Source organism: Gopherus flavomarginatus, chromosome 2, assembly GCF_025201925.1.
Source record: "Gopherus flavomarginatus isolate rGopFla2 chromosome 2, rGopFla2.mat.asm, whole genome shotgun sequence".
Lineage (NCBI taxonomy): Eukaryota > Metazoa > Chordata > Testudines > Testudinidae > Gopherus > Gopherus flavomarginatus.
Window position 1 is genome coordinate 292,095,847 of NC_066618.1, and position 14,803 is coordinate 292,110,649.

Below are 14,803 nucleotides of genomic sequence, written 5' to 3' on the forward strand. Positions count from 1 at the left end.
TGGGCTGTTACTACTGAAAAGAACTTGGTACAGACCCCGGAGGCAGTAGCAAGGCTGAAGGGGAGCACACTGTAATGAATATGGTTGGGGCCCACCATGAATCTGAGAAAAACGTCTGTGAGCAGGGTGAACGTCCACATGAAAACATGCGTTTTTCAGACTGAGAGCTGTAAACCACATGCCCTTTTCCAGACGTGGGATTACAAATGCTAGTGTGACCACGCAAAATTTCAGTTTGGGAATAAAATAGGTTGAGATGGCAGAGATCAAGGATGGGTCTCCGGCCACCTTTCTTTTTGGGTACTAGAAAGTAAGTTGAGTAAAAACCCTTTCCTTGCTACTGCAGAGGTACCCATTCTATTGCTCCTCGCTGCAAGAGGGATTGAGGGCAGGGGTCTGGGGTCTGGAAGGGAGTTAGGGTGAGGGAGGAGAATCTGACCTGGGGCAGGGGGTTCAGTGTGTGGGCTCTGGCCAGGCAGTGCTTACCTCAGCCAGCCCCCGGTCCGCAGTGCAGCAGGGCTGAGGCAAGCTCCCTTCCTGCCCTGGCCCGTGCTGCTCAAGGCAGTGGCCACCATGTCCAGTCCCTAGGCAGAGGCACGGGCAGGCAGCTCTGTGTGGAGCTTGGCCCTGCAGGTGCTGCTCCCGCAGCTTCCTGGCCGCGGTTCCCGGCCAATGGGAGCTGCGGAGCCGGGCCTGCAGCTCCATCCTGGGGCGTAGGGACGGGGGCAGCACTGAGGCTTGGGGCTTCCGGCCTGCAGCATGGAGACTTGCCACAGGCCAGATGAAATTAAGCAATAGGCTGGATCCAGCCCGCAGGCCATAGGTTCCCCTCCCCTGGGGCAGAGATTGCCCAAACCCTTAATAAACCTAGATGACACAGAATGAGCAAATATGGAAAAGTCCTCTATAGTTGGATGAAGGGCTAATACTGCAGGCAAATGGACCTTAACTGAGCTAACTGTTAACCCCAATTTCTTCAGATCCATCAGATAATCCAGGATTACTGAAAGAGGCACATATAAAGCAGGAAGCAACAATGACAGCACCAATGGAAGACTCTCTTCCATTTTTGCAAGTAAGTAGCACAGGTTGACTTCTTCAAAATATTCAGTAACACCTGTTGCTCTTCCTCTGAGCATCGAGGGCATGCATGAAAGCAAAGAATCCCTACGTTGGAGTGAAATGAAGCATGTGACCCACATCCTGTGAGAGGAGATAAGGAGTAGTCAGGAGTTTGAGTAGTGGATGGACACATAGATGAGGCAGGTAAGGATACCAAGCTTGTCTAGGCCACGTTGGTAATATAAGGATAATTCGGGTTCTGTCCTGTCTGATTTTGTTCATTACCCTGAGTACTAGTGGAGTCGGAGGAAATGCACAGAGCAAACCCTTCTTCCAGGATGAAAGACATGCATCTCCCAATGAGAGGTGCCTCAGACCCACTCTTGAGCAGAAAAAAGGGCACTTCTTGTTCCTGGAAGTGGCAAAGAGATCCACCTCCAGCAGACCCCTTCTTTGGAATAAGTTGTGGAGGACTTCAGAGTCTAGCTCCCATTTGTACTCCTGTGAGTAGTGTCTGCTGAGAACACTGGCTGTGGTGTTTTGAATGCCTGGGATGCCCTGAAATTTGGATCTGATGAGCTATGCACCAGTTCCATAGCTTGGCATACAGAGGGGGATCTTGCTTCTCCCTGATTGTTGATGTAGAGCATGCAGCACATGTTGTCCACCATGGCCTTGACTGATTTTAAAAGAAGTAGGAAATGGAAGTAGGCATTCTGGTCAGCCCTGAGCTCCAACAGATTGATGTGGAGATTAGTTTTCTGAGCTGTCCACCTACCCTAAATTGAGAGAGCAGTGAGATAAGCTCTCCATTCCAACAGCAATGTGTCTGTTGTTGAAGTTGGTGATGGAGGTGGGTGACAGAAGGGAATGCCCGGGCAGACACTGAGTTGATCTTTCCATCAAGCCAGGGAGCTCCTCACTTGTAGAGGAACAATCACCTGCCTGTCCAAGGTGTGTCTGACTGAAGAATAAGTTGTTCTGAGCCAACCTTGAATGCAGTGAAGGCATAACATTGTGTGATTGGTCATCGAAGTGCAAGCTGCCGTGTGTCCCAGAAGCTGAAGACAGTTCCTTATAGTGGTCCAAAAACTCCCCTGAATTGTCCATACCAAATCAGACAAAGTTACAAACATGTCCAAGGGATAGAATGATTCCAAAGAAGCCCCTATAAACTGAATCTTCTTTAGGGGGTTAACATGAATTTCCTTACCCTGAGCTGAAGACCCAACTCTTGGAAAAGAGCAAGGGCTGTCTGGGTGGAAGACAGAACTGCTTTGTAAGAATGGCCCTTGAGTAGACAGTCGTCAAGGTACAGGAAGACTAGGATTTCCTCTTGTTGGAGGTAAGCAGCCGCTATTGCCAGGGCCTTGGAGAACACCCTGGGGGCACAGGAGAAACTGAAATGAAATACTCTATATTGGAAATGACCCTGACCTATAGTGAATTGTAGATATTTCCTGTGTGAAGGGTGTATCGCTATGTTGAAATAGGCATCTTGTACGTCGAGAGCTGAAAACCAATCCCCCTTCTCCAGTGAAGGAAATATAGCTGCTAGAGTCAACATCCTGAACTTTTGAGGCTTTACAAACTTGTCTGGATGTCTTAGATCTAAGATCAGCTTCCACCCTCCAGCCTTCTTTGGTCTGAGGAAACACTTCAAGTAAAACCTCTTGACCCTGTGAGGGGGAGGGACTGGCTCTATTGCTCCTAACAGGAGAAGATAGTTCACCTCCTGTCTTAATATAAACTCATGAGGAATTGAAGAGAGTGAGTGATGTAAAATGGATGGTACAGCTTGATGTTATGACTTCTGTGACCCACTTTTCTGTAGTAACCCATCTCCGGAAATGCTGGAAATAGGAAATGTGGTCCCTAAAGGGAGCATAGTGGGCAAATTGGTGCAGCTGTAAAACCAGACGGATTTGAACCCTCAACTGGCCTATCAAAATTGCTGCTTTGAACATTGTTGTGTGGTGTGGGGGGTCGGTGGGCAGCCCTCTTTCTCTGAAACTTATGTATTTTCATTTGGGATTTCGTGGATCTACGGAATCCAGAGAACTGAGCAGGATGCAATCTCTGGGCAGTTCGTGCCCTATATGGTCCCATATTTGTAGGGATATATATGCCCAAGGAACATAAAGTGGCTCTAACGTCCTTCAGTTTATGGAAGGACTCATCTGTGGTCTCCAAGAAAAGCCTACGACCAATGAAGGGGAAGCTTCAATGGTGTTCTGTACTTCTCTCTGAAATCTCAAAAGCTGGAGCCATAATGACCTGTGCATAACTACTGTTGTCAAGATGGATCTGGCAGCAGTGTCCACAACATCCAAGTATGCTTGAAGAATGGTACTGGCCAATAACTGGCCATCTGAAATGATGGACTGGAATTGCTCTCTATATTCCTATGTCAGGTGTTCAATAAAGACCATCAATCTATTCTAGTTTGTGAAATTGTATGTGGCATCTGATAGTTTGTGATCCTGAATTGCAGGGTTGCTGATGAATAGGACTTACGTACAAATAGATCCAGTCTCTTTTGGTCCTTGTCATGTGGAGTAGACCAAGAGAAATGTTGCCTGCCCTGCTTGTTTACCGCATCCGCTACTAGGGAGTTAAGTGGAGGGTGGAAGAACAAGAAATCAGAGTCCTTATGCGGAATATAATACTTATCTGTCCTTTTTACACGTTGATGGAATAGTCGCAGTTGTTTGCTACACAGCCTTAGCTGGATTAAGGAGAGCCTTGCTGATGGGTAACGCCGCCCTGTAGTGTGCTGCTGACTGTGGGATATCCAACAGCTTGAGCTGTGAATCCCTGACCTCTTCGAGTGGAATTTGAAGAATGTCAACTATCCTCTTTATAAGATCTTGAACTTGCTGAAAATCACCAGCCATGGAAGGTGGTGTAGGCATAACAGCTTCATCTCGAGAGAAGGATAAGATTGGTGTTGGATAGGTGTCCTCTTTATCCACTCTGTCCTCCTGTTCCTCAAATGCCTCCTCCTGTGGGGAGGCTGGTTGGGCAGGAGAAGACTGAGCAACCCTAGTCTCCCTTTGAGATGTTACCGGGTGCTCTGGAGAATTGCTGTTGGCAAGAAGTCCAGGGATCCCAGTATCACCACCGGAGAAGGGGCCCATACAGGAGTGGGGGTGGCATACAGAGTTGGTTCCATCAACTTTGATGGCAGTTGCAAACTTCCCTGTGATTGTCAAAGAATGAGTTCCTGACAGGATATGTTGGGGAACACCACACTGAAAGAAGTGACTGACTAGAAGTCCCTTTAATTCTCCTCAATATTGTTCAGTGTAGGAGCCCACATAGAAAAGGTTGGAGAGTCCTGCAGTTCTGGGAGATGGCAGCATTCTTGAGACTGAGCTCTCGGTACCAAAAGATGCTTGCTAAGCATGTGGAATATGGATTCTGGCACTTACATTGTGGACAGGTCTCTCACATATCTACACTCTTGCAGGAATTGGTACTGACACGGTAGCCAAAGCTGATGGTACAATGAATGGCAGGTGTACTGATGTAGGTGCCAATGGAGTTTGGCAGTGTTGCTTGATCAGTACCAAGGGTGCTGAATGGACAGGTGCCAACAGCGGGACGGAGTCTGACAGTACCAGATCAGAGTGCTTATGCTTGCCCTCCTTGTCCCTGGATAGAGGGTACAGAAGCCCTTTTGGAGCCATGTCTCTCTCTCAAGCTCCAGGGCTTTCCAGCTCTGCTGGCCTCAGAGGAGCAGTTCTTCAAGTCCACAGTACTAAGCTGAGAAGTTAAAGCTTTGAAGACTGTAGATTTTACATGGAACTTGGGCTTTTTTGGAACAGGATCCTTCAGATGAGAGTCCATACATGTCATTTTGGGAGCCCTCTCAGAAGCCTACAACAACCTCCTCTTCTTAGAAGAAGCCTGTGCCAAGGTGGAAAAGTCGCTGGATCTGTGCAGAGACAGATGTACATGGGGCAGGTCCCCTAACCTGGTTCAGATGCTAATCAAAATAAGTGCTCCATCAATAACAATCTGAGCTTAATCCCCCTGTTCTTCCTTGTCCTTGACATGAGAGCTGGCAGCAATTGCACTTTTGGGAGACATGGGACTCCCCCAATCAACCATCGCTCACAGGTATGGCCTCTTGGCAGGAGAGGCACCGTCTGAAGCTTGGCAACCCAGGCATGCCCTGCCAAGACGACAAGGCTCTCCAAGGAAAAAGAGAGGAGAAGAAAAAACAAACTAAGTATCCTCTCACTACTAACACTTACTAAGTAACTATAACTACTATTAACTAACTATACTAACAAAACTAAAAAACTAAAAAAGAATCTGGCACATCAGAAAAGGGCAGACAAAGAAACAGGGACAAGTTTTTAAAGTGCTTGTACACAAATGCTAGAAGTCTAAATAATAAGATGGGTGAACTAGAGTGCCTTGTGATAAAGGAGGATATTGATATAATAGGCATCACAGAAACCTGGTGGACTGAGAGCACAATGGGACACAATCATTCCAGGGTACAAAATATATCGGAAGGACAGAACAGGTCGTGCAGGGGGAGGAGTGGCACTATATGTGAAAGAAAACGTAGATTCAAATGAAGTAAAAATCTTAAGCGAATCCACATGTTCCATAGAATCACTATGGATAGAAATTTCATGCTCTAATAAAAATATAACATTAGGGATCTATTATCGACCACCTGACCAGGACAGTAATAGTGAAGATGAAATGCTAAGGGAAATTAGAGATGCTATCAAAATTAAGAACTCGATAATAGTGGAGGATTTCAATTATCTCCATATTAACTGGGAACATTTCACTTCAGGACAAAATGCAGAGATAAAATTTCTTGATACTTTATATGACTGCTTCACGGAGCAGCTGGTATGGGAACCCACAAGGGGAGAGGCAACTCTAGATTTAATCCTGAGTAGAGCGCAGGAGCTGGTCCAAGAGGTAACTATAGCAGGACCGCTTGGAAATAGTGACCATAATACAATAGCATTCAACGTCCCTGTGGGGGGAAGAACACCTCAACAGCCCAACACTGTGGCATTTAATTTCAAAAGAGGGAACTATACGAAAATGAGGGGGTTAGAATGGCTCCAAAACAAAAGTTAAAAGGTACATTGACTAAAGTGAAATCCCTGCAAGTTGCATGGGCCCTTTTTAAAGACACCATAATAGAGGTCCAACTTCAATGTATACCCCAAATTAAGAAACACAGTAAAAGAACTAAAAAAGAGCCAGCGTGGCTTAACAATCATGTAAAAGAAGCAGTGAGAGATAAAAAGTGGAAGTCAAATCCTAGTGAGGCAAATAGAAAGGAGCACAGACATGCCAGCTTAAGTGCAAGAGTGTAATAAGAAAAGCCAAAGAGGAGTTTGAAGAACAGCTAGCCAAAAACTCCAAAGGTAATAACAAAATGTTTTTTAAGTACATCAGTAGCAGGAAGCCTGCTAAACAACCAGTGGGGCCCCTTGACGATCGAAATACAAAAGGAGCGCTTAAAGACGATAAAGTCATTGCGGAGAAACTAAATGGGATTCTTTGCTTCAGTCTTCACGGCCGAGGATGTTAGGGAGATTCCCAAACCTGAGCCGGCTTTTGTAGGTGACAAATCTGAGGAACTGTCACAGACTGAAGTGTCACTAGAGGAGGTTTTGGAATTAATTGATAAACTCAACATTAACAAGTCACCGGGACCAGATGGCATTCACCCAAGAGTTCTGAAAGAACTCAAATGTGAAGTTGCGGAACTATTAACTAAGGTTTGTAACCTGTCCTTTAAATTGGCTTCGGTAACCAATGACTGGAAGATAGCTAATGTAACACCAATATTTAAAAAGGGCTCTAGAGGTGATCCCGGCAATTACAGACCGGTAAGTCTAACGTCGGTACCGGGCAAATTAGTCGAAACAATAGTTAAGAATAAAATTGTCAGACACATAGAAAAACATAAACTGTTGAGCAATAGTCAACATGGTTTCTGTAAAGGGAAATCGTGTGTTACTAATCTATTAGAGTTCTTTGAAGGGGTCAACAAATATGTGGACAAGGGGGATCCAGTGGACCTAGTGTACTTAGATTTCCAGAAAGCCTTTGACAAGATCCCTCACCAAAGGCTCTTACGTAAATTAAGCTGTCATGGGATAAAAGGGAAGGTCCTTTCATGGATTGAGAACTGGTTAAAAGACAGGGAACAAAGGGTAGGAATTAATGGTAAATTCTCAGAATGGAGAGGGGTAACTAGTGGTGTTCCCCAAGGGTCAGTCCTAGGACCAATCCTATTCAATTTATTCATAAAGGATCTGGAGAAAGGGGTAAACAGTGAGGTGGCAAAGTTTGCAGATGATACTAAACTACTCAAGATAGTTAAGACCAAAGCAGATTGTGAAGAACTTCAAAAAGATCTCACAAAACTAAGTGATTGGGCAACAAAATGGCAAATGAAATTTAATGTGGATAAATGTAAAGTAATGCACATTGGAAAAAATATCCCCAACTATACATACAATATGATGGGGGCTAATTTAGCTACAACGAGTCAGGAAAAAGATCTTGGTGGCATCGTGGATAGTTCTCTGAAGATGTCCACGCAGTGCACAGAGGCAGTCAAAAAAGCAAACAGGTTGTTAGGAATCATTAAAAAGAGGACAGAGAATAAAACTGAGAATATATTATTGCCCTTATATAAATCCATGGTATGCCCACATCTCGAATACTGTGTACAGATGTGGTCTCCTCACCTCAAAAAAGATATTCTAGCATTAGAAAGGTTTCAGAAAAGGGCAACTAAAATGATTAGGGGTTTGGAGAGGGTCCCATACGAGGAAAGATTAAAGAGGCTAGGCCTCTTCAGCTTGGAAAAGAGGAGACTAAGGGGGGGATATGATAGAGGTATATAAAATCATGAGTGATGTGGAGAAAGTGGATAAGGAAAAGTTATTTACTTATTCCCAGAATACAAGAACTAGGGGTCACCAAATGAAATTAATAGGTAGCAGGTTTAAAACAAATAAAAGGAAGTTCTTCTTCACACAGCACACAGTCAACTTGTGGAACTCCTTATCTGAGGAGGTTGTGAAGGCTGGAACTATAACAATGTTTAAAAGGAAACTGGATAAATTCAGGGTGGCTAAGTCCATAAATGGCTATTAGCCAGGAAAGGTAAAGAATGATGTCCCTAGCCTCTGTTCATCAGAGGATGGAGATGGATGGCAGGAGAGAGATCACTTGATCATTGCCTGTTAGCTTCACTGCCTGTGGGGCACCTGGCATTGGCCACTGTCGGTAGACAGATACTGGGCTAGATGGACCTTTGATCTGACCCGGTACGGCTGTTCTTATGTTCTTATTAACTTAACAAACATCTATAAGAATATGAAATAGCTGAGGCACGCTCAAGGTGGGCACGCTAGAGCTCTGTCTCAGGCCAAGGCAGCAGAGAAGGAGCTGAGTCTGAGGGTGGTTTGCCTGCACATCCCTATATAGCCTTGGTGTCCTGCATGAGGAGGCATAGGGCATAAGTGTAGGCCAAACAGGCACTGTTAGCAGAAAAACCTCCAATTAAGGGCTCAAGGCACAAGTGCACCGGAAATGGAGCACTCATGAGGACACTACTTGAAGAACAAATGTGTCTGTATGTGAATAAATTAAAAGGATCTAGTATTTTAATATTTATAAAAGCTCATGATACAATATATGTAATTATCCTAGTTGAAGATGACTTAACACTTAATGTACTGAACCATATATGAGCAAATCCTCACATACCTCTCGATGAGTGCTTGCAGGGAGCACTGGAATGGTCTCATCTACTGTTGCCAGTAAAGTTCGTAGTGCCAAACCAACTTCCTAATAAATTAAAAAAAAAACAATTAAAGCAATATTATAACAGGACAGAGGGCAGCACAACAATGCAGCGATACTTTCCGATTTGATTACTCCCTTTCAGTACTATTTTATTTCTTTCATCTTAGGTATGTTGTTTATGCCTATGGATACAATTACATCTCTTAATCAAACACCTATTACATCTTAAAAAATTATTGTGGCTGTCAAAGGATTTAGGGTGAGAATTTCAAAAGCTCTCAGTATTGGCCTAAACGCTTTGACCACTGACCAAAATGAGAGCAGCAGTGGTCTAACACTGCTAAGTGGTTTTGAAAATCCCACCCTGAATTTTTTACTTTCATAAAGTGGAAAAATGGCTTAACCAGAGACAAAACAGATACACACCAAACTGACAGTGGCTGAAGGATGTCAAAAAGTCTATTTAAAAAATCCACGTTTTCTTTGTAAAAAGTAAAGAAATGGCTGTAGACCGCATTCAATCCTTCATGATCATAGACAGTCTAGGGTAGACTGATGATTGTAATGATTTTTCAATATCCTTCAAAGCACCCCTGCCCTGATAATGAAAATCATGCACGCACAGACTCAGACAGGTATGTTTCTACTCACAAGCTTTCCAGTGTTACACAATTGTTCTATTTTATGCATTGACAATTACAGTGCTAGTCAGGATAGAAATAAAGGAATAATTGAAGAAAATGGCATCTTCTTACCTTCACCATGGGCACATACTCCTCTGGAGGGGCAGGCTGGATTTTACTGGACATTTCTATTACAGCTTTCACCAGTCCAGTTACATTCTCATACACCTTGTCATTGGACCGATCCAAATTGGCAGTGGGGGGAGGGCTGATTTCCTGTGGCTGAAGCTAAAAGCAGAAAAAGATGCTGTTTTTCCTCTCTTTCCCCAAGAGATGGTGCTAGATTACTTCACAAAGTCAACAGAACTCCAGGATATAGTTTGCCGATTTAAGAAAGATCCTTCCCTCCACACCCTCTGAAAACGTACCCAGTGTTCTTTTTGATTAAGCGTTGCTATCAAATTTGTAGGTATTTCAGTCTAATTGTTTTTTGACTGAGTTTGGTTAGTGAAATGAAGTTGGAGGAATTTTACATCAGGAATTGTTTGCAGAGCTCCCCTTATGACTTGCTGAACAGAACAAGCAGCATTGAGAGAATCTGGGAATAAGACGTACCGAAAAATATTTACATCATGTTTAAAATTCCTTAGAGGTTCTCAATTGCAGAGATTGTTCTCTCTGAAATTTTGCAAAAATTCACCTTCAAGGCATGAATTTCATGGTGCTAGTTTTAGGGAGCAAATTGTTCAACCTGACACTTGATTTTCAGACCTCTCATTTTCTCAGCAAAAACTTAGATCATATTTATTCTGATATAGGAATTGGTAATTCACACATTCACAAAATACAGATTTTCCTGAAACATAAAGTAATTGACTCTTCACTGTCTTGCACCTCATGAAGTCATTTACACCTGTGCAAATAGATGGGGCACACTGCCAAATCTTAATTCTTTGCTTTACACCCACTTTGTACTTACTCTGCCTGGGTGCAAATAATAACACAAAGGTCAAGACAATGAAGTATCCGAGCCCAAATTTTCAATCTCTCACAGCTATGTCAAGGAAAAGTTGTTAGTAACACACTCAGCAGCAGAGAGGAAGAGTACTGCAGTGTAGATTACCAAACACTTTGTTAGTGGAATCCACATGGAACATTAAGGAAAATGGAAATTTATTTTACATGCTCAGGATTAAAGCACTGCCAATGCAGCTAATAAGACTGAACAGTTTCATCTCTCTGGTAGATCAGAGAAATACCAGCTATATCCTGCAATTCTTAACTCAAGCAAAACTCCCATAGATGCCCAGCCAGCTAAAGCTGAATCCAAGCAAGACTGAGGTAATCCTGCTAGGAAGAGGAACAAAGTTTGAAATACTTGACTCCTCTGTAAAATCCCCCACTCTCAACAGCATCTGCCCTTAGATTGTAAAGCTAATCCCCAACCTTGAAGTTTTTTTTAGACACCTTAGTGGTACTGGATGATCAGAGCAGAGCCATTTTGTAGCAAAAAACGTCCACTTGCATCTGCAGCTGAGTAGTATTCTGCTCTGTTGGACCAGGAGTGGCGCCAGGGTTTTTGGCGCCCTAGGCGGAGGTCCTTCCGCGCTCCTGGTCTTTGAGGCACTTTGGCGGCGGGTCCCGGAGCGAGTGAAGGATCCGCCGCAGAATTGCCGCTGCCGACCCAGAGCGCGGAAGGACCCCACGCCGCCAAATTGCCGCCGAGGTTGGCAAAATGCCGCCCTCCCAAATCCTGGCGCTCTAGGCGACCACCTAGGTCGCCTAAATGGAAGCGCCGGCCCTGTGTTGGACAGAGACCTGGTCACAGTGATTCAAGCATTTGAGACTTCCAGGTTTGATTATGACAACCCATTATATCTAGGAATGAAGCTGCAGACCCCGAAAAAGCTCTAATTGGTAAAAGCACTAACTGATACAAAACAGAGCACTCCACCAAGTGTATCAACACAGGTCACTGTGGACACATCAACCCAGAGCTCTGCTCTCTATACAGGCTCTGCATGGAACAGAGTCCAGTTCAATGGTTCTGTCTTGCTATTCAAAGCCTTCCATGAAACTGACCCCAGCTCCTTCTGTAACTATGGCAGCTTTATTCCACAGGAAGAGTGAGGCTCATGAAAGTAGGAGGACTGTTCATAGAAGCTGGGCTCACACTATGGACCTTTCTCCCATAAAAGAAAAATGACCATGGGCCTCACCACTTCCAGAATAAAATGCAAAATTCATTTCGTTGGCATAGCTTTCCCTCAATAAATTCTCATTTCCATTCACACACAAATGTAAAAAAGCAAACAAAAAGCTATTCAAGCTTAAGTCTATAGAGTGAAAAGAAAAAAAAGAGAGCCTAATTTGTATTATTTTAAATAGCTGGGAAGCACTCAGATACTACAGTGATGATGCCACAGAAATGCCTAGGTACTTTGCCTGAGTAAGGAATCCAGGATTTAGCACAAAGTAATCCAATTTTGCTGCATTCCACTAAGTAGGTGCTGATAGAAAATACACCAATAAAGCATTCATCTCTTACACTGATGGGAAAATGAATATTGTTATTGGTTACGCTGGTGGTGCAAGGTGGTGTGAATTCTAGTAAATTTCAGTGACACAGTTGTAGAAATTAAACACTTAATCATCTCTATTGTGAAGTCACATGCAAAGCCATTTGTGAATAGCACGCACACGTACACATACACTCTGTGCTTACCCTCCATGGCTATTGTTGAGCAGAATATGTGGGAAGGTTAAAGAAATTTACCAAAGGAAGGGAGAAAAAGAAAAACAATATTAATAAAATGCAGCAGGAAAAACCCCAACAAAACATGTGCAGCAACAAGAGATCAGTTAAAAAAAGCCTGCAACAAAAATGCACTCATAACAATTTTGGCTGGCTCATGTTAGCTGTTGGTCCATTTGTTACGGAAGCACAATGTCTGAGCAATCTTCTTAGCACCCCAGCACAGGAAGTGAAGTTATTTGCCATGCACCCATGCTTACATTTTACAAAATAAATGGGGAAGAGGACATGCAAAGCTCGACAGGAACAAACCAATCTGGCAAATAGAAAAGTGGTAAATGGGGTTAGATGTTTTTTTCATAGTAGGAAACAGTGTACTAGGTGAAATGCTGGTATTTTTTAACATGACTAATAATCCATTGCTTGATAGATCAGGCAGAGGTTGCATAATTCTTGCTTGAAGATTTGTTTTTGAAGTCCTCATAGCAGGAAATATTTAGTTGTCTAACTGTACTGCTCTTGTTCATGAAGATTCTTGTTTAAGACTGTGGTTATAAACTGAGAGACCATTTTGGACTGATTACACACAACCCATTTGATTCCTTTGGCTGGGTCTTGGAATGACAGAATAAGGGTATCTGTAGTTCTTGATACTTATTTTTTTTCTCTCTGCTGTTTCTATAGCCAACACCAACACTGCTCCACCACAAACTAAACAACCAGGGTTATCTTCACATGGTTGGCTGACTTCCCCTGAACAAGCAACTGTATACTGTACATTTTTTTGATGCATATCTCTCCACAGGCTCCAGGGACTAAGAGCCTTGAGTCTTGTCATTTTTACTTGTATTCTGGCATTATGGAAAAGGGAGTTAGGACTTTATAAGTTCAACCGGCACAGTTTGCAAGAGGCTCATTTCTTTATCATATTTTTATGCACTGATGAATGATCCCAGGAAAATAATCTTTTTAACTTGGAAGACTTTGACAAAGCCAGGTTGTATTCAAATACAAGCTTCCCGCAAGAAGGTAAGACAAACCAGTCTCAGGAAAAACAGACTTTCAATCCAGAAAATTAACACAAAACCAATTTTCCTCTGAAAAGAAGCCACTAGCTCTAACCACTGAGAGTCTGTGGATCTTTTATTAAATCTAATGTCTCCAATTACCTTTGTATTATACTATTTGTCTGGCCCTGGTGTCAAAGGCATATTTTTTCTGCAAATACTTTTAACGTTCATCAAGTGTTAGTATTTATAAGGGAATTCTAGTCAGAAAAGCTGAATTTAGTAACACATCTGTTATTGCTTTTTACATTTTCTGAGGTTTGGCAACTTGAAAAGCACTGGCCTCATTTTGTAATATACAGTCTAGCTCTAAGTGGCCTGTTCTGTTCATTTATGCTGATTCTGAAGCATTCAGATAATCTCAGAACAAAAAACAGAGAGAAAGAGAGAAATGACCTTGTGGAAATAGTCCATTTTTGCTAAACACACAGCTTCAGTGCTGTGACAGTCAGCAGCGACCCCCTAACAGCTAGTAGCCTTATAATAGCTGGCAACCATTAGGAGAAATTGGACACCTCACGGACACAGTAGCCTGAACTTTTGAACTGTTTTTCCTTGTCAGTCTTGAGGCAGTTGAAGCTGGTCCTAAGCTGGTTTTTGCTGAGCAGATTGCAGAAGTGCAGGGTTTGCTAACCACCAATCAAATGCTAGCACGACCGAAGCCTGTGTGTGAGTATGTACAAAAGATTCTTGGTTTTTGTATGGAGTAGAGTTTTTTGTACCAAGGTACAGAACTCTCCTTTCTTCTGCAGAATAAAGCAACCTTTTCCTTATCCCTGCCTGGCTGTCACTGGCTCTCAGCTAGGCGGACCCGACATTTCGATAACAGTTTCTGGTGACCCAGATGGGACCCTCCTAGCTTGGACATTGGACTCCAGACGGCTGCGGCGAACTAGGAGCGGTGCCACCAGGGTGTTTAGCCCCTCTTCTCACTTCACCGCGGCCCCTGGGGTTCGTGCTCCGATAAGGTGAGCCTAATAGGATAAGGAAACACTTCCTGGGTTCTGGTTATATTCTGGTTACTGTATTTCTGTCTTATACCTTTGGGTGTTAGGTGTGTGGGCGGAACTGAGCTTCTTGTTCGTAATTCCTCAGGGTGGAAGCCATAGCGTGCGAGGAAGCCCTGAGGTCATATTAAGATCCTTCTGTTCCATCCCCTGTAGCAGTCAGTGTAAGCAGAGATTACTGGCTTGGATTTTTTGGATTAGACCATTATTCCCTCCTTCCTTCTCTTTAATTCTCTATTTGAGTGCCAGAAAAGGGGATGGGTGGGTCTCAGCGGAAACCCTCTAAGGATAGCCCTTTGGATTACATGTTAAATAAATGGCCTTTACCCAGTGTTCAGAAAGGAATGTCAAAGAGGTGTTTATTGCAGCTCTGTACCCAGGATTGGCCAGCCCTGGGTACCGATTGGCCCAAGTTCGGGTCTTATGACATTCCAACTCACTTAACTCCTCTGCGCCCGGTGCTGGAAAACCAGGCAC

General features: G+C 43.5%; 1 protein-coding gene across 14 annotated transcripts in view; it reads right to left on the bottom strand.

Annotated features, from left to right (window-relative positions):
• Positions 1–14,803, bottom strand: part of PTK2 (protein tyrosine kinase 2) — a 428,303-nt gene that overhangs the window by 4,323 nt on the left and 409,177 nt on the right. For all 14 annotated transcript variants that reach the window (XM_050940664.1, XM_050940665.1, XM_050940661.1 and 11 more), the window contains 2 exons: positions 9,630–9,785; positions 8,836–8,916 (listed from right to left, as the gene is read on the bottom strand). In XM_050940664.1, the coding sequence (XP_050796621.1) occupies positions 8,836–8,916; positions 9,630–9,785 (237 nt within the window). The remainder of the gene's footprint in view (positions 1–8,835; positions 8,917–9,629; positions 9,786–14,803) is intronic.